Consider the following 27,980-nt stretch of genomic DNA (forward strand, 5'->3'; position numbering starts at 1 on the left):
ATAAATACAATGATGGAGTAGCTCCAGCTCCTATGGACCAGATACAAAACTCTTGTCTCGACATATGGGATAACATTCATGGGGATTCACTGTAATGTATGTTCATAAGGGGCTTTAGATGGGAATCTGGAGAAAGTCAGAATTAAAAAGACAGATAGGGTTCAATCCCATCCACTGGCTCATCTAATGCGGAGATAGGGTTAAGTCCATAGGAGATACACTCCATGGTTGGGTTTGGGACAGCAGTTATTGTATAAGGGGAGAATACTTCTAAAGTCACCTAAAGGTTCTTTCACAGTACCACACTTTGGACAGTTTTAATCAAACTTTGGTTTCCAACTTCCAAACTCTGGTTGCGAGATCACTGGGCCATCAAGAAACACATGTTAAAAAACATGTTCAAATCCTCACTCCTTTAAATCACACATGCAAAAGTTGAAAAAAGACTGCACACTTTGGTGGTAAAAATATTGATGTGTACAGTTATGAACAAAATTAAAGATATATCTTAATAAATTATAGCCATTATTCAGTCGATTAAGTTACTGTTGGAACTGATCGTCAGCAGTCTCTTTCTGCCTGTCGACTTCTAAGCTGCGCAAAATTTGGACAATAAAACTACAGGGGCGTATTAACTCATAAACGCATAAACTCAGCTCACGTGATAAGATGGTACATAAATATACTTATGTGAAAAACTACGACGACAAAATATAGGACTGGGCAAACAGACTTGTTTGTTCAACTGAGTCACAAAACTATGTTGTACATACTTTGCATACATGACCAAAGCAATACACAATTTTAACTGTTGGACTTCTTACCACAACTATGTATTGCAGTAGATCATGTTTTAGTACAAATTCTGCTTGGACGCCACGGCAGCTGTGATGATTTTTGATGATAAAAAAAAAATGGCCACTCGTGGTGAGCAAATGAGTGATGCTGGAAACACCGACTGCAGCTGGGATTGCAAGGTTTATAGTGTGAAGAATGTGTGGTTCCAATCATGGTTTGTGCGCTGTCACCTTCGTATATGTGAATGTTAATACACATAATATGGGTATTATTGTGTACAAAATATTTGGCAAAATAAACAAATGCAAAGAACTTTTGGCATATTTACATTTATGATTGCAACTGTTTCAGGTTGCTTGAAGCAGTGGCTTCCGGTCCTGTTGCAAGTGAATTCTGGTGTTTAAGTTTGAATACTGATTGGACCAAAGACATACTGTAGCATTCGAATGATAAATCCTGTGTATAGAACAACGACAACAAAACTTTTTTTGTCCATTTTTGTGTCAACTTCATTGCTTTATTCACACAAATACTGTGCGAGCAAAACAAATCCAGTTCCGATTGTGTGACGCACATGATCAGCATCTAATACACTATTAAGGAGCACATATGGGACAATGATGAGACCTTTTCATGTCGGCGACAGGCCAGTTTGTGGAGGTGTGTCTGTTTATCAAAGCTGACAAGGCAACCTGGCGCCTTGCTGATCTAAAGCGGGTAGGACAAAAGACTGAACACACACCAGAGCGCTATTGCTACCGCTGCCCGAAGAGATGTCAAACACAATGATGTGAGAGAGGCAGCAAGGGGGACTGTACTGCTAGCGACTATGACCTAAGCCAGAACTGATAAATAAATATGCACACGCGGACATACATTACTGGCATCCAAAGTCACCATGGATGGATGTTAAGAAGTGTCAGAGCAGCCCCAATGGATTTGTGACACAGAGTGTTAGTCTAATGGAGATTATAGCAAATGGAGAGAGGAAAAGCACCCTCTTAAGACTTCCAATTAAGTAATGGAGTACTTCTTGGATCAGAGGGGAAAAGAAGGAGTCCCCCTGAGACTACAGAAATTGAACACCCTGGAATGCAGAATTGGAGAAAACTTTCAGGAAAAGTACGCTGCACAAGTTGCCCAATGAATAAGAGACAGGGGTTGTGGTGGGAAATGGCTATTAGCAACCCCGCTGCGTACCGAAGTACAAGGTGATATGACCATACAATGACATAATGGGTACCATAGTACCTGTCACTATATTGACAGTTCTATGGTACGCGTTTAACTGTTGGACTTCTTACCACAACTACGTATTGCAGTAGATCATGTTTTAGTACAGCTTCTGCTTGGACGCCACGGCAACTGTTGAACTCCGATGATAAAAAAAAAAGGCCACTCGTGGTGAGCAAATGAGTGACGCTGGAAACACCGACTGCAGCTGGGATTGCAAGGTTTACAGTGTGAACAAAGTGTGAACAATGTGTGGTTCCAATCATGGTTTGTGCGCTGATGTGAATGGTAATACACATAGTATGGGTATTATTGTGTACAAAATATTTGGCAAAATAAACAAATGCAAACAATAAAAAAGTACAATATTACAATACAATGACTATGAAGCTGACGTCTACAGCTGTATGCTTGCGGCCTGTGAATGAGTCAACAAGGACCAATTCAGTAAGACAGTTACTATGGGTACCATAGTAAAATTGACAGTTACTATGGTACCCATTATGTCATTGTATGGTCATATCACCTCGTACTTTGGTACGAGGTACATTATTTAAAAAAAACAAAACAAAACAAAAAAAAAACCTTAAACTGTATTATGGAAAGCAGGAAGTGAACAAATGTAACAGTTACTGATTGTAAAAGTACCAGATGGAGGAGTAGGATTTAATAAGCTTTGCTTCTTCCTCCTCCTTTTGGACATGTGGAACTGTGAACTGATTATGGGATGCACTCAATTGTAATCTGATGCATGTTCAAATGAAATAAAACCATTACCATTATATGTACACTCTATAATGCTACACAGACAACTGCTTTTGCTCCATGACTTACACAAAATAAACAGTTAGGAAACTGATGAAGTGATAAACGGCGTCAGGGTTCAGTAAGAGTTTGATGACTCGTCCAGCTGCATACTGGCCCATATTCACAAAACAGTTCAGTGTGAAATGCCGTTGACAGTTTAAAATGCATTTCTTTAACTGGTAGGGAATCAGGAACTCCAACCACTTGTGCCTGACAGCAGCGTCTTTAGGAATTGTAAACAAATTTGTCTTTCCCTTGAAACACCCAATGAAACACTTCCTGTGAGCCATTGCCAACAACGTCAACACAGAAGCAGAGCTTGGGGGAGGGCAGAAAGCATATCCGGCCCACAGCCACGCCCATAAGGAAGCACGCTCCTCTGTGACATCACAAAAGAACAGTTTTACCACACTTTCTGAAACCAAGCATTTTGAGCCATCCCAAACTTCTTTCAGGGTTCACTTCAAAATGTGCAAACCTCATTATTTGAAACTGGCATCATTTCACTCGAGGATACAACATTCTAGCTACATTTATAGGTCAGAAAAGTGGAAAAAGCATAACAGGTCCCCTTTAAATGATTGTAGGACAGACAATTGCATCCATGGTAGAGAAGGCAGCCTAATCCTGTCTGGCCTTGTGGTAATCGCTTCTCCACTGTGTTGTTTCACCTCTCTTACTGCTCAGATGTTACTTCAGATCGCATAAGATTTGCAGGGTCGGACTTGTGTCATCTTGCTGGAAATTACATAACAACAACCACATTAGTTGAATACTTTGAATAAGGTCACATTTTATTCAACACACTCATTGAACATCCCACGTATGTTCAAGTCATCAGACTGAAGTCCAAGTCAAATCTCAAGTCATTAACATCAAACTCAAGTCGAGTCCAAAGTAACCAAAATTGTGACTCAAGTCTGGCTTGAGTTCGAGTTGCGTGACTGGAGCCCTCACCTCTGCTACCTCAGAAGGCAGGTTCATTTTGCCACACCGGGGCCTTTTGCACAGATATCTGATTATACAATGAGGGTCGTGTGTCAGACCTGCAAGATGTCACATTTACCCACCTTTGCAATTTACACAGAATATTGCTGCGACTGGGGCGGCACGACGGTCTAGTGGTTAGCGCACAGACCTCACAGCTAGGAGACCAGGGTTCAATTCCACCCTCGGCCATCTCTGTGTGGAGTTTGCATGTTCTCCCCGTGCATGCGTGGGTTTTCTCCGGGTACTCCGGTTTCCTCCCACATTCCAAAAACATGCTAGGTTAATTGGCAACTCCAAATTGTCCATAGGTATGAATGTGAGTGTGAATGGTTGTTTGTCTATATGTGCCCTGTGATTGGCTGGCGACCAGTCCAGGGTGTACCCCGCTTCTCGCCAGAAGACAGCTGGGATAGGCTCCAGCACCCCTGCGACCCTCGTGAGGAAAAGCGGTAGAATGAATGAATTGCTGCGACTGTTAGATGACATCACACAACGACAACCGCTGTCAGCACAAGACGGTAGAAGTGTGTCTACTCCTCTTACAACATTGCGGAATACCCTAATACTGGTTTTGTTCCGCCTTTGTTACAGCTCACTACATTCAGTGTCGGTGCTGTTTATACAGAAAAGACCAGGAATAGCATCTTTTACACAGAAATCCCTGACTCAGATCTGCAAGATAGAAAAGGCAGATCTTGTGGCAACTCAGCTTTGTTTCAACATTCCCTATTGTGCCTTTTGGACAAAAAAAAATGGAAAAATGCCAAGTTTTACAGATTTTTGTGAAAACAATTGTGTGTTTGGGCAGTCAAAGCCTCGCCTTAACCGACTTCATTTCTTTCTAAATAAATTGTGAAAAAGAGCAGCAAGGGAAATGCCAACGACACACATTGCAAATTTAAGAAAAAAAAAAAAAACATAAATCCAACAGTCACTGTCTCGACTCTGTTTACCATTTTGCAGCGAGTTTAAGCCATTTAATTGCACTGCTGGCCTGCCTCCACGTACTGCAGCAAGCAATCAAAGTAGTGCTTTGTTGCGCTTTCAAGCCAGCCAGCACGGAGACACCGAATTCTATTTCATTTCAAGTCGGCTGCAAGCCCGGGGGGGCTTTGCTGCTCTATTGCAATCCACTTTTTTTTTTTAAACGAGCGTGGATGTACAAATTAATGAAGAAAAAAAAAAACAGCCAAGTAAAAGAATTGCTGAAAGTAATTATATAACCTGACTAACAAACATGTTGTTTTAGCGTGTGTGAGGTGTGGAAAGGACAAATGAGGCACGTCCAATGTAGTCTGCAGCGTTTAAGAGGGTCACCGGAGCGAGTGTGTGATGTGTGCATTTGTTGAGTGCGCTCCTGCACAGGCGCACAGATTATGCATGAATCTGGCCGCTTATCAGCTGACCTTTAAATTGAAGCAGCGGAGCGACGGCGGGGCCCGGGGGCCGCCGCTGTTACCTGATTGGCCCGGGCCTCAGACTCTGCTGACAAAAGAAATTAACAGAGCAAGTAGGTGTGCATGGCTGCCAGGCAGGAAGAGTGACTGAGGGGAGATAGCGGGGAAGTTGGGGAAGGGATTGATACCAAAATATATTTCTCTTCTTAAAGCTTCAGTAGAGAAGTCATTATGTGCCGCCGAGCATGCTGAAGTATTACCTGGATTTCATCTCTTGCTAGCCGTCTCTTCTCTTTTGTCTCTCGGGTTTCTGTGTTTTAATAGCGGCGGCGGTGGAATCGGTGTGGGGGGGGCTCTTGGCAAACTGTGATTGCTTGATAGATAGATATCTCCTATTGGCGAGGGCAAGGTGGAAGAGGAGACGGGGCTGAGGATGAGGTGTGTGTTCTGTCATCCTCAGGGAAGGGGGTCTGTGCGTGCCTGTGGAGGATGATGGATTACATGGGGGCCACTGCTTTCTGTGTGTGTTTTGTCTATACATATACATATATATATATATATATATATATATATATATATATATATATATATATATATATATATATATATATATATATATATATATATATATATAAAATTTGAATGGGAAATTTTAAATTCACAATATCAATTTTGCTGGCATTCAATTTTTTTCTAATGAACATAAAAATGTCTTTTGCAAAGTTTTGAGGAAATCCTTTGAGATTTAGTGGTGCCACCTCACACATAAACTTTTGTAAAATTTTCGAAAAATGTGCAATTTCTAGTCTAATTGCCAAAAAGTTGACCTGTAAATGTTGAGTACAATGAACTTCTATACAGCATCATTTTCTATAGGGTTATCAAAGGGGGCCCAGACCAAAGACCAGAGGGCAACATCTTAGGAGAGCTGGTGGGTTGTGCTGCACAGTGCCTAAAATAATACATGGACAAGTGTATATCACATTATGTAGGACTACAGTACCACTCTCAATAAATACGAGGCATCAGCAATACTGTCTACTCTATATTACTGTTGTTGATGTTATGCTTGCTCAGCTATTAGCTAACTGTCATTAGCAAACTGTAGCTAGCTAATGTTAGCTACAGTAGAGGCAATGAGCGCTACATACTTATAAATATGACTACGAATCATTCAAATTACAAAGACAAAACCACAAATTTGCTAGTAATATGTAATAGGAGTATAAATAGCAACAGAAACATAAAGATCACCTCAGAGTTCTTGAGCTGCAGTCTTTGCTGACCTCAAATCTCCATGGCGACCATTGAACTGTTCACCACTTTATTCCACAAAAACAGATGTATGGTGGCACCCCTAAATAATCATGTATAGGAAAAATATTTTGTACATATATTGGAACACTTTTAGTACCCAGCCATATCAAAATTCAATAATTGTGTTTTTTGATGGAATAATATAATATATAGTAATATATACTTATATGTATTTATATAATATATGGTGTGTGTGTGTGTGTTTGCAGCCTGTTTCCCTTATGTCCACATGAACACAAATGAAGCATGCTAGTGAATTCATTTTTCACAATGGCAGCTGGTAAAGGTCATTAAATAAAGCAAATGTTTTCTAATGGGTATCTTCAAGTCCCATAATTGGGAAAGTTCCTCGACCAGACTAGAAGACAACCCTGAATATAAAACAAAATCAAACACAATGAAGACAGCCATTGAGATACTTTTGGTTTGGTGACTGCATCTCTTAAGGTTAGTGATGTGTGTGTGTGACAGGAGGAAAAGCAATAACTGGCTTGGGGAGTTGTTCACCATCACATGTTGGTTTGCAGGTATAAATCTCTAAACCATGAATGCAAGTCGTCGTTTTTGGGGAATATATTACCTGTTGAATATGACCTGCCAACCTCGGCCATCTCTGTGTGGAGTTTGCATGTTCTCCCCGTGCATGCGTGGGTTTTCTCCGGGTACTCCGGTTTCCTCCCACATTCCAAAAACATGCTAGGTTAATTGGTGACTCCAAATTGTCCATAGGTATGAATGTGAGTGTGAATGGTTGTTTGTCTATATGTGTCCTGTGATTGGCTGGCGACCAGTCCAGGGTGTACCCCGCCTCTCGCCCGAAGACAGCTGGGATAGGCTCCAGCATGCCGGGAACTCCCATGAGGATAAGCGGTAGAAAATGAATGAATGATTGTACCAAATGCTTTTGTTAGATGAATAAATTTAGGGATAGCCTGCATGGTAACCGAGTTGTTCACGCACAGGCCACACAGCTAGGAGACCAGGGTTCAATTCCACCCTCGGCCATCTCTGTGTGGAGTTTGCATGTTCTCCCCGTGCACGCATGGGTTTCCTCCCACATTCCAAAAACATGCTAGGTTAATTGGCGACTCCAAATTGTCCATAGGTATGAATGTGAAGCCTGGAATGTTTTTGGAATGTGGGAGGAAACCGGATTACCCGGAGAAAACCCACGCATGCACGGGTAGAACATGCATTCTTTGGTATGTTTTCATGAACTAACAACCAAAGTGACAAGAGAGGAGTAATACATTGTAATGTATAACACAATGCCTTACATTGCTGTCTTATAGCACAGAGTACACTCTAGCTGGACTGTAGTGAACAGTGTCTTATTATTAAGATGTCCAACATTGGTCTTTCAGTTTGTGTTGCACAAAAAAAGGAGACGCATGTTGGCGAAGACAGACTGGCCCACCTCGCCACCGCATCTGTCAGCATCGGAAAAACCTCAGCAGCACGGAAAAGCCGCTATCATAATCTTTTGTGTATGCGTCGGCAATACACAAGTGCACTGCAATACCTTATCATAGCTGACCACATTCCTACAGCAGAAAGATAAAGGAGGCCAAATGAACTACATCACCCTATGTTGGTGCATGTGTGCGTGAGGCTGTGAGACCATGTCAGTGATGAATAGGAGTTTAAGGACTTACACTTTCCAGATAAGCGCAGAAAACCAACGGGGACGACACAACAATGCCACAATACAGGCTAAAATAAATATAGCATGTCCACCTACATACGACCTTGTTGAGAGCGTACGATGAAGAGGAGACGCTGAATGTGTGCAACCATCTTCTTTTACGAAATAGTGACAAAAAATATTCCCACAAAAACAATATTTTTGGAGAATAAATTAATCTCTCAAAGTAGAACCTATTCCTAAAGTAAATTACTTAGTTGTTCTAAAGTATCGATGAATAGTGTGCAAATGTTGCAATGTTTTTGCTTTCCAAATAGTTCTAATTATTTCTTCAATAATCTTATAAATTTTCTCTTCGTAATATAATGACTTTATCCCCATAGTATTTTCACTTATTCCCATAACCCAATTATTTTAAATTATGTTCATACCCATAAAATCATGATTTAAAGCACAACTTTTTTTGTCTTAAGAGTTTCACTTCATTCTTTTAATTTATGCTTTTTTTTCTTCTTGTGATTAGGACTTTATTCCCATAATATTCTGTCTTTATTCCGGTAACATTATGTTTTCTGCACCCTAATTTTCTGATTAAGAAAATTTAATAAATGATACGTAAATTTGTTGTCATATATTTTCTTCTTTAATATTTAAATTTTATGATGCTAAAATGATGCTTTGTGCACCCTAATTTTCTGATTTAAAAAAATTAATAAATGATACGTAAATTTGTTGTCATATATTTTCTTTTTTAATATTTCAAATTTATGCTGCTAAAATGATGCTTTCCGCACACTAATTTTCTGATTTAAAAAATGTAATAAATGATACGTAAATTTGTTGTCGTATATTTTCTTCTTTAATATTTCAAATTTATGCTGCTAAAATGATGCTTTGCGCACCCTAATTTTCTGATTTGAAAAAAATTTAATAAATGATACGTACATTTGTTGTCATATATTTTCTTTTTTAATATTTCAAATTTATGCTGCTAAAATGATGCTTTCCGCACACTAATTTTCTGATTTAAAAAATGTAATAAATGATACGTAAATTTGTTGTCGTATATTTTCTTCTTTAATATTTCAAATTTATGCTGCTAAAATGATGCTTTGCGCACCCTAATTTTCTGATTTGAAAAAAATTTAATAAATGATACGTAAATTTGTTGTCATATATTTTCTTCTTTAATATTTCAAATTTATGCTGCTAAAATGATGCTTTCCGCACCCTAATTTTCTGATTAAAAAATGTAACAAATGATACGTAAATTTGTTGTCATGTATTTTCTTCTTTAATATTTCAAATTTATGCTACTAAAATGATGCTTTTCCTCATAGTGTTACAGCACAACACGTTGCGTTACATTTTTACATTTTTCTCTTAATATTTTGACTTTAATCTGATTTTTTTTTCTTTTTTTTAATGTTGTTGTTTTGTTTTCTTGTTAAATTATATTTTATAGACTGTGCCGCGGTCCAATAGTGGGCCTCCAGGCTGCTCTTTGGACACCTTCGGTCTAAAACAGTGTAGGCTAATTTTCACTCATGGTAAGATTGCAACACTTGCCCTCCCATTCGGCAACCTCCTAAAATAGGTCGGTATCAGCAGAGGATGAGTTTATCGTTATTTCGTGTACCTCTGCTTCACCCCCTTATCCCTATTCTGTGATGACGTGCGGCAGATGAGTACCTTCCTTCACTGAGCTCTGAGGAAGAATTTGACGGTCGAGCGAGCACGTCTCTCCTTCATAAGAAACGTTGTTGCATTTCATTAGGGCTGAGATTCATCACAGTAAGCAAACAAGAGAAGCGTGCAAATCACATCGGAGGAATTCCTGCGCCGGCCCTCAACATATAAGAGCACACACAGAGACCATACACAGATGAGGCACAAACCAAACAAAGCCTGCAAGGGCTGATTCGGGAGACAACGGGGGTACATCAAGGACTCGGCGGCAATGTGATTGCTCATTATTGTACTCTTCAAAATGATGCATGAGTGTGTCAGTCGGCTGCCTGGAGTTAAACTAGCTTTTTTTTATTTTTTTTAGAGCTGTTCCTTTTTCAGAGGCCTGGACCCAGGAGAGACCGAGACTGTTTTACTTATCGGAGAACACTTGAGAGTCTGTTTTGGAGATGGCTAAAGGTCCAGCTCTGACAGTGGAAAAATAGCTGCATTAAGGCTCGTATACAGGCCAATTTAAGGGGTCGCAACCTTGTCTTCCAGTGAGAGCGACACGGTCGGAGTGTGTGAACGAAGCCTGGGGGGGGATCTGTCCCACGATGAGATGCTGGTGATATCTGACTGTAGCCCTGACCCTACAGCAGTGGCTGTCAGCATATTGATTCATAGCCTCAACAACTGAGGAGAAAAGGGAAAGGGGTCAGGGCAGAAAGCCATAAATGGGGACAGAGTGTGATTGTACGTCTTGGTGTGTGCATGTATGAGAGAATCCAGGCGAGTGGATAGTGGGCATTGTACACTGCATACACACACACACACACACACACACACAGCCGAAGCCATTCCTTGACATTGAAGCCAACAGCTGCAGACAGGAACACAACAGATGCATTCATGACAGATCTCTTGCACATACTGGACACTGGTCTTGTTGTGGCTCCCCAGATAAGAGGAATTCCACACAAGTTCTGGGAGTCAGAGTGTGTGGGAGATGCAAAGGGATTAGTTAAGTCAGCAAGTGTGAAACAATAGCAACGCTTGTTTTGAGACAGCTGACTGAGCGTGGGATGAAGCAGGGGGATGTATAAATAATATTAGGTTATAGATGGACTTCCATAGATGATTTGATTTACATGTAAATAAAGTACATACCAGAGTGGGAGAGTGGATAGAGTACACATTCCAATCAACTTTAAAGTCATACTTCAACATCCATACCTTCAACCCTGAAATCCATTCATTCATTCATCAAAAAAGCCAACCTTTAAACCAGGGGTCTCAAACTCAATTTACCTGGGGGCCACTGGAGCTAGGGTCTGGGCAAGGCTGGGCCGCATCAGGTCCCCCCGCCAAAAAAAAAACGCATTTATTAAAAACAGAAAAATATACAAACTTTTTCAGTGCTTTGGTTCTGATTTTCTACAATAAAAGCTCTGATAAAACATTCCACTGTTCTCAAATATCTAAATTTTTATTTTTCTGCACAAAATAAGATGAAAAACAAATAAACAAATCAAGAATAAAGAAAATCAATCAATCAGTAATAAATAAATATAATAATAATAATAAAATGGCAAATAATAAAAACATATAGTTGGTGGGTAGACAAATTATTTTTTTCAGATTAAAATGAACAAAGCATTATTAGAGCCCTGTAGACATGACAAAACACGACTATAGTCACATTTATACTCTTTTTATTTACAACATATTGCGCAACTGCAGGGTCTTGAGACACATGCTAACTCGCAAACTAGAGAGCTAGCGACCTACAGCATCCATATCAAACTTGCGCGGGCCGCACTAACATTAAACTTTCATATCAAGGCGGGGGCCTCAAACTAGTGTCCTGCAGGCCACATTTGGCCTGTGGGCCGCGTGTTTGAGACCCCTGCTTTAAACCATATCCACATCCACTCGCAAACTAGAGAGCTAGCGACCTAAACGGTAGCCTTCAAGTTATTTCCTTTAAACTTAAATAGCCAAAAACTTACCACTTCCACACGAATAGGGAGGATAACTATTATAACAGTTATTTAACCTTTAATATGAAGATTAATCAAACATAATAATTTTTTCTGGGTACATGATACCATACAGCATCCATATCAAACTTGGGCGGGCCGCACTAACACTAAACTTTCATATCAAGGCGGGGGGGCCTCGAACTAGTGTCCTGCGGGCCACATTTGGCCCGCGGGCCGCATGTTTGAGACCCCTGGTTTAAACCATATCCACATCCTCCATTCAACCAACCATTCACTCATTCAATTGCCAGTACTAAAATCTATCCATTCTTTGACCCAGCGTTTGTTTTCCCCCACTTTAAACCCTTCATCCATTCACTGAACTGCCCCGCTTTTCATGCAACCCATCCTGAAGACTTAAAATTCATCCATTCAGTCGTTAAACCAATTCATTCAGTCTATCCATTTGTTCATTGAGCCAATCAACATCCATCCAGCCACCTAACTATAACCCTAACACCCTAAACTTTATTTATTCATTGATCAAACTGACCAATAACCCTCAAATCTGTTTGTCAAAGAGACCAACCCTTTACCAATTCACCTCATCATGCATCCATCTGTTAGAGATGGAAAATGTTCCACTCTTTTATAGGAGCAGAGCTGCAAGCAGGCCTTATCTGCAACAGAGAGATAACACACCCCAAGACTTTTCTATTGGAACAAAAGCAACCCTGTTCTTTTTTAATTAACTTCACACATATGCATAGATTTATTACAGGTCATTTTTTCTGTCTTGTGGCCAGGATCCTTAGTCATCTATGCAAGAATTGGCTGAAATAAGATCAGGCCAATACATCACCTACCAGGCCTAAGAGGAAGAGGAACTCAATTTCACTCAGTTTTCACTTCAGAGACCATTGACCGTTCACTCCAGTGCTGGCATTGCAATTGCTTGTGTGTACTCATTTTTATTATGGTACGGTTAAACTTGACTCATTACCTTGTTCTGGTATCTACAACAATATAATATGGGTGGGCAGTGCCCCACCTTAACACATCCATCAAAGTTACCAACCTTTCAAATACCCAGCCTTCGTCAAATCCACTCATTAGTCCACCCATCCAAAGACCAAGCTATCAATTATTCAACCTTCAAGGATCAGCAGCTTTTGGGAAATTGTAAGCACCGCAAACTTTTTTTTTTTTTTTTTCAGATTTCATTCTCTCTTCTGGCAGCTGAGCAGGCGACTCTCGAAGGCCCGGAGAGCGGTCAATATCAGGGACGACTGCCAGGTGAGAGGTTGGCTCAGGTTTAATTGATGCACAGACGAGGCAGGAGGCAGGAGAAGAAGGCGGCCACTGTAACTACCAGGGCTGAGCTAAACTATTCCTTGTGGGGTTCACTTGGCCAACTGCTGAGCCTGCGCCGTAGCGGAGACGCTCAGCTTCGGAATGGTTTAGGGGATTGATTTGACAGCTAATTTAGTGAAAGGATTTGCATAAGGCCTTGTACTAATAAGGCCGGCTTTTTCCTTTGTCTTTCAATGCTATCTTTGAAGACTCCCTTTTTTTTCTCTTAGACTTCAAGAAATAGTTACAGATTATGTCAGCGAATTACAGAGACAAGAGATTCAAATTGGATATTGATTACAAGACTAAGAGGCCTTGTGTTTTTTCCTGTGTTGAAATGATTGGTTCACTTTTACATCCCGACTGAGCTTTCACTGCTAAATACGCCACATGTCTATATAACGGTTCCCCATGCCAACCAGGTGGAGGTGGTTCTTTCAGCGAGAACAAAGTCAACAAGTTGGACTCAAAGGCTAATGCGTTAAATGGCAGACATAAAAAAGTGAATTCAACATCCAGTACAGTCAAACCAAAAGGCAACGCTTTTTCTGCACAAAATGGATTCAACCCTATCACATTTAACACAGTTCCTTGACATAAAAACAAGCTTAAACATTCATAGTGCTACAACGGTAGCGCCACACACACACACAAAAAAACAACAACCGATATCCATCTACTGAACGGGTTGGAAACTCACTGTTCATGTTCTTAAAGATGTTGAGGATGGGCAGGATCTGTCTGTAGTAGGGCACCAAGGTTTCTCCTACCGTGTCGCTAGACATCACCAGGTGCTGCAGGACCTTCAAGGTGGTGCAGATGACCTGGCGGTTCCTCGTGTTCAGGGCGTCTGGAGGGTAAATGTCAGGAATCAAGATCAAAAAGCAAAACTACTACAAGTAAACAGTGGAATCAGGTGTAAATATAATAAAAATGTAGTGGAACTATAATATAGAACAACAGTAACCCGTAAGACCGGCCATTTTGTTTGGTCTATAGACAGTGCCACTGAGGAAAAGACAGGAAGCAGAACTGGGGGGTAGCAGAGATAAGGATGCTGAGGTTCTCATTGGGAGTGACCAGGATGGATAGGATCAGGAAGGAGTACATCAGAGGGACATTACATGTTAGAGGCCTTGGAGATAAAGGCCAGACTGAGATGGTTGGGACATGTTCAGAGGCGAGATAGTGAATATATTGGTAGAAGGATGCTGCGTTTAGAGCTGCCAGGTAGGAAGCGTAGAGGAAGACCAAAGAGGAGGTTTATGGACGTAGTCAAGAGGACATGAGGGTAGTTGGTGTGAGAGAGACAGATGCAGATGGAGGAGATTGATTTTTCTCATGCATTTAACACTGTGGTTTTGACAATGATGCGGATTAATTGACTGATTAATCGATTAATTAATTGATTAATGACTAAAAGAACTACACTTCCCACTTACTTCAGGATGTAGTCATTTGGACGCTAAAATCATGTTTTGAAGTCTTATTCAGCGATCATGTTTTCATCTGACAAATCTCAAGTAAGTTTGATCAAGTATAGAATTACTACAGCTTCTGTTGGAGGGTGGAAGATGTTGAACTCCGATGGTGGAAAGTTGCACGTCTTATCATGAGTGACGCCACCATCTGAGTTCCTTCGGACCACATCCCCGGTATGAGAGAGTGTAAAGGTCCCCTCATCCCGGTTTATAGTCCTGTGGGCACGCTTCTGATTCATCGGCGTTGTTTGTTGTGTTGTCCTCTGTCCCAATGACATTTGTTCCATTCCAATCCTTAATGTGGTTTTCTCTTTTGCAATGTTCCGAAATGACCAATTTTAGTTGTTCCTGTTGTGCTTTGTGTTTGGTTGCTCATGTGTTGCTCACATTCTTTTCCTATGTTGCTTTTTTCTTGTGTAAAATCCCTTCCTTGTTTCCCCAATGTATGTTTTATTGGAAGATATGCAGGGTATTTCGTATATGACATTAAATTTGTGTTATGGTGCTGTTTTATCCTTTGCATGTACACTGTTGTAGTCTATTGTAAATGTGACGGCCCTCCTCTTGGTGGTCTTGTTCATGTGTAACAATGCTTGTTCTGTCAGAGTGTTCTTACTACGGAGAGTTTATGGCTGTCGCCCTGCTTTCATTGACAGGAAGACCGCGAAAACGTCTGTATAAATCAGCTGACATGACATTGCATGGCATATGAACATCACGTGACCACTCTGAGGAAGAGTGCGAGCCAACTATGGTCTGTCTAAAGGGCCAATATTCCTGGAGACGAAAGTGAAAAGGAGCGTGACAACTAAAAGAGAGAGAGAGAGAGAGAGACTGGCAAAGTGTTTAACTAAGAAATTATGAGGCTGTTCAATTCTGATGCTGAAGAAGACCACTTTAGTGATTTCAGTTCCCAGGAGGAGGATAAAGACGGTGATGAATGACTTCTTTGTTAGCTACTGTTTAAAGTTACACACTGTGTTGTTTAACTAGCCACATTACAAGCATTGTTGGGCTGTATTCGGAAGAAGCATTTATTTAAGTAAAAGTATGGTAATAGTAATAGTAATGGTTTTATTTCTTTTGAACATGCATCAGATTACAATTGAGTGCATGCCATAATCAGTTCACAGTTCCACATGTCCAACAGGAGTAGGAAGAAGCAAAGCTTATTAAATCCTACCCCTCCATCTGGTACTTTTACAATCAGTAACTGTTACATTTGTTCACTCCCTGCTTTCAATAATACAGTTTAGGGTTTTTTTTCTCTTTTTTTTTTTAATAATACACAATATGACCATCCAATGACATAATGTGTACCATAGTAAGTGTCAATATAGTGATATACAGTAAACCTCGGATATATCGGATTCAATTGTTCCCACTGGTTTTGTCCGATATAAGCGAAATCCGGTATATGCGTAAATCGGATTTTATCCGTTATAAAAAGGCACTTCCTTGACTATGTTTCCAATGTACCTGGACGCGCAGGCAACGCTGCAAACGCTGCAAATGACGTCGTATAGCGGCCTGTCACGATTCGGCGAATCGGAGCGCCACGATGCGGCCATCCGATATATGCGAGGGAAATTTAATGGAAATGCATTGGAACGGGACTGGAGATTTTGTCCGAAATAGGCGAAATCCGTTATAAAAAATCCGATATATGCAATTAATTTTTATTGGAAATGCATTACAGAAAAATCGGTTCTTTTTTATCTGTCCGTTGTGAGCGAATTTCCGATATATCTGAGTCCGATATATCCGAGGTTTACTGTATATAGCACATCATGACTGGTTCAAGACTCTTCATCCTTGTATTTAGCAAACATCAACTGCTTGTATTGTTTCTTGAATTGGCTCATCGTTGTGCATTGTTTGAGGTCCTTACTCAATCCATTCCATAGTTTGATTCCACATACTGAAATGCTATGGCTAGCATAACGTAGTCCTAGCATAGAAGTGTTTCAAATGTAGTTCTTCCCTGAGATCATATTTCTCATCTCTTGTAGAGAAGTATTGGATGACATTTTTAGGTAATTGGTTATTTTTAGCCTTATGTATTATTTTAGCTGTTTGAAGATGAACTATATCAGCAAGTTTAAATATTTATGATTTAAGAAATAAGGAGTTAGTATGTTCTCTGTAGGCGGCATTATGAATTATCCTTACTGACCTTTTTTGCAGTACATTTAGCGAGTGAAGATTGCTTTTATAGTTATTACCCCATATTTCCACACAATAAGTAAGATATAGTAGAACCAGAGAGCAATAAAGAGTGTGGAGTGATTTCTGATTTAGAACAAATTTTGCTTTGTTCAATACTGAAATATTTCTGGCCACATTATGTTGTATATTTGTAATATGAGGTTTCCAGCTCATATTTTCATCTATTGTGATCCCCAGAAATGTATTTTCGTTCACCCTTTCAATGTTCACATCGTCTATTTGTATTTGCTGGTGCATGTCCTTTCTGCTGTTACCAAACAGCATTATTTTAGTTTTACTTAAGTTCAAGGACAATCTATTATCATCAAACCATCTATGAAAACTATTTCTGTGTAAATGTTATTTTGCGGCGGCACGGCGGTCTGGTGGTTAGTGCGCAGACCTCACAGCTAGGAGACCAGGGTTCGGTCCCCGCCCTCGGCCATCTCTGTGTGGAGTTTGCATGTTCTCCCCGTGCATGTGTGGGTTTTCTCCGGGTACTCCGGTTTCCTCCCACATTCCAAAAACATGCTAGGTTAATTGGTGACTCCAAATTGTCCATATGTATGAATGCGAGTGTGAATGGTTGTTTGTCTATATGTGCCCTGTGATTGGCTGGCGACCAGTCCAGGGTGTACCCCGCCTCTCGCCCGAAGACAGCTGGGATAGGCTCCAGCACCCCCCGCGACCCTCGTGAGGAAAAAGCGGTAGAAAATGAATGAATGAATGTTATTTTGCTTGTGCAGTGCTTTTCCACCTCCTAGGCACTCAAAGCGCTTAGACACTGTTAGCACATTTACCTTCGGATGACCCAGCATCAGGCGCAACTAGGGGTTCAGTATCTTGCCCAAGGATACTTTGACATAATCACCGGAACACTGAGGATGGAACCAACAACCTCCAAGTTGGGAAACGGCCACCCCACTCCATTTTTGTGTGTCATTTGACTCGTCTTTATACCACTTATCTTTGTCGCAGAGGAACAAAAGCGAATCAGGAGTGGCGCTTAATGTCAGCTGACTGATGTCATATGGCATCTATAATGTGATATGACGTGGTTTACACGTGCGATCGACAGACACAAAAAACACTGGGAAAAAGCAGTGTGAAAGGGAGGTATTGTTTTTACATCTCAAAATTAATAGTGGTTAACTTATTTTTACACTTGATATGCGATTATTCATATTATAATGCCCAACATTAAAAAAAAAATTGAAAATGTGATAAATGGACTTTTGAGCTGCATGAGTCGTACCAAAGAATATGATTGATACACAACGTTTGAATGGACTTACAAACTACACACAACACACCCACCTCTTTGCCTTGAAAGCATTTTAACAGCTGGACTTTATTCAGTTTAAGAACGGCTGCTTGTCGTCTTGCAATCAGTGTTTCCAAATGCACTTGGGAGGCCGGAGCAAATGAGAGCCAATCACAAAGCTATTTGGCCTTCAGCTGCACTTAACTCCATCTCCCACTGCTAAACACAACAAACGCTGGTGCAAGAGATGAGGGCGGGAAAGATCAGGAGTGACAAACGCAGAGAAAGAAAGCGGAAACACAACAGAATGTCAAACAGAGACATATAAACGCAGGTGACGGGTGGGTGGGGAACAATCTTGTAGTGGCAAAGGCGTACATACCTGTATTTTTACAAGTGAATACAACCATCACTTTTCTCAATGTACAATATTACAGGGTGTCCAAAATGCAGTCCCGGGGCAGATTTCAGTAGCATAAAGCATAAAAAAAATAATTTTAGAAGCATAAAGTTGAAATACTAAAGGGAAACTTTATTGCTGTAATATTATGAATACCAAACAATACAACAAAGTTGTATTTTTTAAAAATGTACATTGTGGAAAAATAATTAAAAAAAAATCATAAATGAAAAAAAATCTAACTTTGTCAAGAATAAAGTCAAAACAAAATAAAGAACAACTTTTTTAAGACAATATGAGAAACAAAACTAAATAAAGTAAATGAAAATGAAGTCAAAATATGATGGCAATAAAGTCATAATATCACAAGAAGAATACTACATCACTTCATTCATTCATTCATTCATTCATTCAATTTCTACCGCTTATCCTCATGAGGGTTGCGAGCGTGCTGGAGCCTATCCCAGCTGTTTTCAGGCAAGAGGCGGGGTACACCCTGGACTGGTTGCCAGCCAATCACAGGGCACATATGGACAAACAACCATTCACACTCACATTCATACCTATGGACAATTAGTTTTTTCTATATATTTTTTACCAATAATAGGCCATAGTCAACCTCAAAACAGTAATAATTTATTATTAAATAAATTTTTGAAACACCGTGATAGCATATGAGAGCGATGGTTGACTGTAATTACTCTTGAGAAAGCAGATTTTTATCGTCATTTTTGGGTGTCTGGGTGTAATGTAAATTCAAAAAGGCAATTCATACTATTCATTCATTGATTCATTTTCTACCACTTTTCCTCGCGGGGGTTGCTGGAGCCTATCCCAGCAGTCTTCGGGCGAGAGGCGGGGTACACCCTGGACTGGTCGCCAGCCAATCACAGGGCACATATAGACAAACAACCATTCACACTCACATTCATACCATGCAAACATGAGTCTCCTGGCTGTGTGGCCTGCACGCTAACCACTCGATCACCGTGCAGCCCCCAACAAAACATTTCAAATTCAAAGACTTTTCAAAGGTTTTCAAATTCATTTTCATTTTCTACCGCTTATCCTCACGAGGGTCGCGGTGGGTGCTGGAGCCTATCCCAGCTGTCTTCCGGCGAGAGGCGGGGTACACCCTGGACTGGTCGCCAGCCAATCACAGGGCACATATAGACAAACAACCATTCACACTCACATTCATACCTATGGACAATTTGGAGTCGCCAATTAACCTAGCATGTTTTTGGAATGTGGGAGGAAACCGGAGTACCCGGAAAAAACCCATGCATGCACGGAGAGAACATGCAAACTCCACACAGAGATGGCCGAGGGTGGAATTGAACCCTGGCCTCCTAGCTGTGATGTCTGCGTGCTAACCACTCAACCGATTTTCCAGTTTGCGACCCTCGGTGGAAAAAGTTTGAGCACCCTTGCACTAGACATTAGCAGCGCGGTGATGATTTGATCCATTGTGACCTTATCCGGGTTTCTGTGTAAAAGGCAAAGGCAACTAAACGCCGACTGTGCTATCTGCAGTGGTTTAAATGTGTTTGTCCGTTTGACAGATCCTGTTTGCCTACTATTCATGGATCAACCCGCTGACTCTAATCCTCAATGACTGAAGACAAGCACGTCATTAATTAAGACTCGCGAGCAGGCAGCGTAGTCGTAATAGAGTTACAAATCCCTGCCATGCCGGCTGAGTCAAAGCCGCTTGATCCAAGCCAGCACGTGGACCAGCGGGTCAAGGTGCTTGGATCCCATATAGAACCATACGTCATGTCTATGTATTGATGAAAGCGGAGGGAGGGCTATGTTGGAGAAGTGAGTGTTTCCACTGTGCCCCATTCTGTTCTGAGTGTTCCCAAACAAGGAGATATCCGCCATCAGCGTGATAAGGTGGAAATGTGGGATGACAGGAGTTTGAAACCTACATAACAAACAATAAAATTCTAATTACCAGCCAGCGCAAACAATTTTCCCTGCTGTGACATTTGGACCGCAGAACTGTTCAATTATTCATCAGCATTCTTGCCTTCTTGCTGGATGAGAAAAAAAAAAACATGTAGAAAGAAAGAAGATGATGGAGGGGTGTGGGTTTTGTGGTGGTGGTGCGGGGGGGGTGATGCATTATTGCTGCTATAAAACCTGTGTCTAGACAAATCTGAATACCATAATCCAGCATTCACGCTGGGCCCTGTTTCATATTTAGTGTGAAAATAAAACAGCGGTGACCTTGTAGATGCTTTTCTGTGAAACGGCTTGTCACAATGGGTGGGTGGGGGGGGGGTTAGCGTTGAATATATAATCAGCCAAAATGGCATAGCGACTAATTTGGATCAACAAATTACACACACCTGCTGCATGTTGTTACAGGTGGTCCTCAGGTTACGAACAAGTTGTGTTCCGAGTCATTCAAGCAGAATTCCCATTCATTTACACATTGGCTTATTCGAGGTCGGGTAATGGGGCAGATCCAGAGGTAGATACCCGAGCCACTCTCACAGGTTTTCCACTCTCAATGATTACATTTGGTGAAGAATGTTTGAGTAATGTATGAAAGTATGAGGAAGAAACTTTAAATGTATACTATAACTTTTATTCTTTGTTTTTAGTAGGGTAAAACTAACCTGTCTCACGACGGTCTAATCCCAGCTCACGTTCCCTATTAGTGGGTGAACAATCCAACGCTTGGTGAATTCTACTCCGAGTGGTTCTAATATCTCTCAGGGAGTGCCCACAATCTTGTCCTTTCGGTCACTCAGGAAAACTGAGCGTGAAGTCCATCCATTCATCCATCCGAGGGTTGCGGGCATGCTGCAGCCTATCCCAGCTGTCTTCGGACGAGAGGCGAGGTACACCCTAGACTGGTCGCCAGCCAATCACAGAGCACAAAAAGACAAACAACCATTCACACTCACATTCATACCTATGGACAATTTGGAGTGGCTAATTAACCTAGCATGTTTTTGGAATGTGGGAGGAAACCGGAGTACCATCAAACATTCATGCATTCATTTTCTACCGCTTTTCCTCACAAGGGTTGCGGGGGGTGCTGGGGCCTATCCCAGCTGTCTTCGGGCGAGAGGCGAGGTACACCCTGGACTGGTCGCCAGCCAATCACAGGGCACATACTATAGACAAACAACCATTCACACTCACATTCATACCTATGGACAATTTGGAGTCACCAATTAACCTAGCATGTTTTTGGAATGTGGGAGGAAACCGGAGTACCCGGAGAAAACCCACGCATGCACGTAGATCCCACTCGATCCGAGATCTCCTGCACGCTAACTCATCTTCATTCATGAATTCATAATGGCCGAGGGTGGAATTGAACCCTAGTCTCCTAGCTGTGAGGTCTGTACGCAAACCACTCCCCCACCATGCTGCCCTTGTTTAATTTAAAAAAAACTTTAATTTTTACCCTTACACCAGTGGTGCCCATTATGTCGATCAAAGACAAACAACCATTCACACTCACATTCATACCTATGGACAATTTGGAGTCACCAATTAACCTAGCATGTTTTTGGAATGTGGGAGGTAACCGGAGTACCGTCAAACAAATTTTCAAAAATCACATTGCACATACAGACAAACCCAGCCATATGCACGGTCAAGCCGTGCATTAAATCCACACTTTCCACGCAGAAAACTGTCTTGCCACTTTGACTTTGCAGCATGTTTTTTCCGAGCAGCCTTTTCTCTTTCACAAAATCCAACAAATCTGACCCACATTCAACTCTTGTTCTTCTGTTCCCACATACTTCGACAGCCAATCCACCTGAAAAGACCTTTTTTATTACTTTATAGCTTGGTGAGTGGATGTGGTACTTCCTGTTCTTTTCACCATAATACGTGTTAAGCAAGCAGCATTTATCTCTCTTAACTCCGCTGCCTCCATGAGCTATACGCTAACATGCAAAACAGCGGCATGTACATACAACGCGCTGTTCACCAATTGATTAACTGCCAACAGGATCTAATCATTGAATGGACAGTGTTCATCATTACCGCTTCTTATCGCCTGTCTAACAGTATATATATTTTTTTACAGTTCAGGTTGGGTTTTATTTTGTGCGCTGCAAGGATTTGCTGTGCGCTGAAAATACAAGCAAAAGCTTAAAAATGGGGTCGGCATTTATAAGCTTTGGATTCAGCCTACTCCTTTTGGGCTTGTGATCAGATAGTTGAATACAAATGTAAATAATGGAAAGTTATATTTTGATTGATGTAAGAAATGCACTGTAATGTTTCATATATTTGTCCAAATAAAATACAAAAAAAATACAAAAAAAATAACATAAATAAAATTAAAAAAATATATAAATAAAATTAAATAAAATAAAATAAAACCCTAACCCGAAAACCCTAACCCTAAAAAAAAGATCAGTTTAGAGGGAAAATTCCACATTCATACCTAAATTACCTCCTAGCTCACTCACACTGTACACACAGAACACATTAAGGACATCAAATACAGTAATAAAACACAAAAAGACCACTTTATATATATATATATATATATATATATAATGTAACTCTGTACTTGTCCAACATAATAAATGCCCCATATATCACATAAAAAGCGGGACAGGATGACACAAACGTCAGCAACACTAGCATATTTATGTGACCTGCAGTGCTGACATTACCGTTATATTTTAACAGCAATATCATGCTAGGTTAGCCTGAAAAAAACGACATGATCAAAAAGCCTCCATGTTTACAGCAGACTGACAGTTGACACAGGTTCATTTTAAGATGTGTACCAAAGCTTGATTTCTTTTTTTTTTTTTTTTTTTTTGTTAGAGGTGGGATGAAGAATGTTTTTTCTACATGACTTCAAAAGCAACCGGTAATTTCATAAAAGGGAACCTGTGAGGGCCACATGAAATGTGGAAAATGTAAGGATGAAAGGGCCCCTTTGACATTGGCACGTATGTAGAACGTAAACATTCTAAGAAGTTATTCAGCGGTTTGCCACCTTCCTGATTTCTTTTTTGTCACACTTTACTGTTTCAGATCATTCATTCATTCATTTTCTATCCCACTTATCCTCATTAGGGTCGAGGGCGTGCTGGAGCCTACCCCAGCTGTCTTTGGGAGAGAGGCGGGGTACACCCAGGACTGGTCGCCAGCCAATTACAGGGCACATATAGACAAACAACCATTCACACTCACATTCATACCTATTCATACCAGTTGTGTTGTCAGTAACTAATATTGAAATGTGTTTGATGGTACTCTGGTTTCCTCCCACATTCCAAAAACATGCTAGGTTAATTGGCGACTCCAAATTGTCCATAGGTATGAATGTGAGTGTGAATGGTTGTTTGGGATAGGCTCCAGCACCCCCGCAACCCTTGTGGGGATAAGCAATACAAAATGAATGAATGAATGAATGAATAATACTTTTACTTTTGCTACTAAAATGAAAATTTTCTTTATAATATGACTTTATTCATGGAAAAATTACTCAATAAAAGTTTTTGTTCCTTATATTTTGACTTAATTCTCAAATTCTCTAAAATCTATGCTGTTTTTTCCCCATTTCTGCTGTTAATTAAGAAAATAATTTTACAAATATTCAAAACATCTTGTACATTTTCTTTTTGTAACATTATGACTTATTCCCCATAATAGTTTGACTTTATTCCCATAAGAATATAACTTTTTTGCCCAATCTAATGTTCCAAAAATTACAGCTTTTATGTCTTATATTTCGTTTGACAATTTTATTCTCATACAATTGTGACTATTTTCTTATTAGAATACAACATTTTTCTCATAGTATTTTGAATGTATTTATTTGTCAAATTATATTTTTTTGTGCAGTGGACCGTAGGTTGGACACCCCTGCTTTATGCATTATTTGCTAAAACTTTGTTATTGTTACTGATTGCATTCTTGAGCAATATTTCTAATATCTGTTAACGGTAGAATGCCTGGTAGCATACACTGTGGGTGTCTACGTGCAAATGACCATGCATTTCTACTTTTAAATGACATGTTAGCGCTGTAAGGTTAAATGAAGGTGTACAGAGGGGGGAAAAAAGTCAATCCTTGGAATGTGATATGGTCACGTCAGCCAGAGACTACTTCATTGTGTATTCTCACCGGGTGACCTGCATTCATCATCAAAATTCACCAGAGCCTGACGCGACTCAGTGGCTGTGCAGATAAGAGGCTGCCAGCCACATTGAAGGTGTATTAACGTCAGCGCTGGAGAAAAATATATATATGCTGCCATTTTTGGACGAGAGACAGCTTTTTTTTTTTTTTTTTTTACTTCCCTCTCTCGTCTTTTGGAGAAGTAATTAATCTACAACACGGACACGGACTGCTAGTTTTGCCTCATAGAACGAAACAGCAGACTTTTTTACATTTTTTTAATAACCCCAAAAGTTAATAAGGAGTGGGTCATTTAAAATTCCATTATCAGCGCAAAGAATGGCGTCACCTTTTGCTCGGGCTTCCTAAATGTAAACGACCAAAACTGCAGAGGGGCTTGAATTCATATACTAATGTGTTAGGAGGTTTGGGGGCAAAGTGAGTGCATCCAGTGATTTCTACTGTGAAGAGATGGCACATTATCTACTTTATGCCACATTAGGGACCACTATCATCACAGTCATAGACTATATATAGCACAGATCGTCTATATAATAGGAAAACTATTGATAAAATATTGCAATAATGCAAGTCAGAAATCCTTTATACAGGTATGCTACAATCACTTTGCTGTTTTTAAGGACCGCTGACAAAGATCCTTTATATGACAGGAGTCTCATCAAAAATCCTTTATATGGCAACACTATACATCATGTGAAACACATAGTTTCTGAACGTGTTTTCTGAAGTAGTTTTACTTTAAAGCGGCTGCACGGCGGACGAGTGGTTAATGTGCAGGCCTCACAGCTAGGGGACCCCAGTTAAATTCCAGCCTCTGTGTGGAGTTTGCATGTGGTTTTCTCAGGGCACATGTAGACAAACAACCATTCACACTCACATTCATTCATTCATTTTCTACCGCTTTTCCTCACAAGGGTCGCGGGGGTGCTGGAGCCTATCCCAGCTGTCTTCGGGTGAGAGGCGGGGTACACCCTGGACTGGTCGCCAGCCAATCACAGGGCACATATAGACAAACAACCATTCACACTCACATTCATGGACAATTTGGAATTTGGAGTTTTTGGAATGTGGAGGAAACCCGAGAAAACCCACGCATGCACCGGGAGAACATGCAAACTCCACATAGAGATGCCCAAGGGTGGAATTGAACTCGGGTCTCCGAGCTGGCCTGACTAAATGTTTACTTTCATTGAGTCTATTACACAGCGGTTAGCTTCTTTTTACGCTTGTACGACAGTTAAGACTGATCATCACCCCCACTATGCAGGTAATAAAGCTTTTGAGATAGCTGGAACAAATGATGTCACTTGGAAATCAAACACACTTAGGAGTCAAGCAGGAACAGATTGTATATCTCCATCGTGCCTCCTCAAACATCCAGTTTGACCCACTTCACGTGCACATCACAAGCCACCTGTCCAGGACACGAACCCGATGTTGGCCCACGGGGTGCCACTTTGAAAGTGACACTTCACTTGGCAGAGGCACCAAACCAAAAAAAAAAAAAAAGTCATACTCTGAACTATCTTTGTTCTGCCCTCATAGCTGCAAATTCCTCATGTCTATTTTGGAGGTCCTCCACCTTGAGAAGTGACCCCTTCTGTCCACCCAACAACTGAGTGTGTCTGTCGACGTGTTAGCGTGGAAAAGAAAACCAGGCACGTGGTGGTGACACGGCTAAAAGTAGCTTGTCACGACTTTGGCAGTAGATTATCGAGCATGCTTTTAGAGCCGACGCGTTCCGGGGCGGTGCTTGCTTAAAAAAAACAAAACAAACAAGGGCAACCGGGCCCCCGAGGTCCATGGAGGAATAAGAAAGGTCCAACACATGAGGACCTCGCTAGTGTGGTAACTGTAGAAGGTAATAACATTTTCATTCATTCATTCATTTTCTACCGCTTTTCCTCACGAGGGTCGCAGGGGGTGCTGGAGCCTATCCCAGCTGTCTTCGGGCGAGAGGCGGGGTACACCCTGGACTGGTCGCCAGCCAATCACAGGGCACATATAGACAAACAACCATTCACACTCACATTCATACCTATGGACAATTTGGAGTCGCCAATTAACCTAGCATGTTTTTGGAATGTGGGAGGAAACCGGAGTACCCGGAGAAAACCCATGCATGCACGTAGATCCCACTCGATCCCAGATCTCCTGCAAGCTAACCACTCATCTTACGTGCAGCCGTGGTGGTAATTCATTCATTCATGAATTCATGATGGCCGAGGGTGGAATTGAACCCTCGTCTCCCAGCTGTGAGATCTGTGCACGAACCACTCAACCACCATGCTGCCCTTGTTTAATTTAAAAAACTTTAATTTGTACCCTTACACCAGTGGTGCCCATTATGTCGATCAAAGACAAACAACCATTCACACTCACATTCATACCTATGGACAATTTGGAGTCGCCAATTAACCTAGCATGTTTTTGGAATGTGGGAGGAAACCGGAGTACCCGGAGAAAACCCATGCATGCACGTAGATCCCACTCGATCCCAGATCTCCTGCAAGCTAACCACTCATCTTACGTGCAGCCGTGGTGGTAATTCATTCATTCATGAATTCATGATGGCCGAGGGTGGAATTGAACCCTCGTCTCCCAGCTGTGAGATCTGTGCACGAACCACTCAACCACCATGCTGCCCTTGTTTAATTTAAAAAACTTTAATTTGTACCCTTACACCAGTGGTGCCCATTATGTCGATCAAAGACAAACAACCATTCACACTCACATTCATACCTATGGACAATTTGGAGTCGCCAATTAACCTAGCATGTTTTTGGAATGTGGGAGGAAACCGGAGTACGCGGAGAAAACCCACGCATGCACGTAGATCCCACTCGATCCCAGATCTCCTGCACGCTAACTCATCTTACGTGTAGCCGTGGTGGTAATTCATTCATTAATTCATAATGGCCGAGGGTGGAATTGAACCCTGGTCTCCTAGCTGTGAGGTCTATGCGCTAACCACTCCCCCCGCCGTGCTGCCCTTTTTAATTTAAAAAAAAACAACTTTAATTTGTACCCTTACACCAGTGGTGCCCATTTTGTCGATCATATAATGTTACCTTTATAGATGTCATGTGATCAGTCAGCTGACATTAAGCTCCCCTCCTGATTCGCATAGTAAAGATGAAACTTAAATCTTTATCATTCTGATTATCGATAAGCTAACTCAGCAGTAAGATGTTAACCGTTCACTTGTAGCACCCCCACCTTAGATTATGCATATTATTTTTAGCTAGTGACTTATATAGAAGCTTCCTAACAATATTTACAGTGTTTTTCCA

The 27,980-nt window shown here is 40.9% G+C and overlaps 1 protein-coding gene across 3 annotated transcripts in view; it reads right to left on the reverse strand.

The window, feature by feature from the left end:
* The window catches only part of pacrg (PARK2 co-regulated), a 252,842-nt gene that overhangs the window by 67,139 nt on the left and 157,723 nt on the right, over window positions 1–27,980 (reverse strand). For all 3 annotated transcript variants that reach the window (XM_058090715.1, XM_058090713.1, XM_058090714.1), the window contains one exon: window positions 13,894–14,043. In XM_058090715.1, the coding sequence (XP_057946698.1) occupies window positions 13,894–14,043 (150 nt within the window). The remainder of the gene's footprint in view (window positions 1–13,893; window positions 14,044–27,980) is intronic.

Source organism: Doryrhamphus excisus, chromosome 13 (assembly GCF_030265055.1).
Source record: "Doryrhamphus excisus isolate RoL2022-K1 chromosome 13, RoL_Dexc_1.0, whole genome shotgun sequence".
Classification (NCBI taxonomy): domain Eukaryota; kingdom Metazoa; phylum Chordata; class Actinopteri; order Syngnathiformes; family Syngnathidae; genus Doryrhamphus; species Doryrhamphus excisus.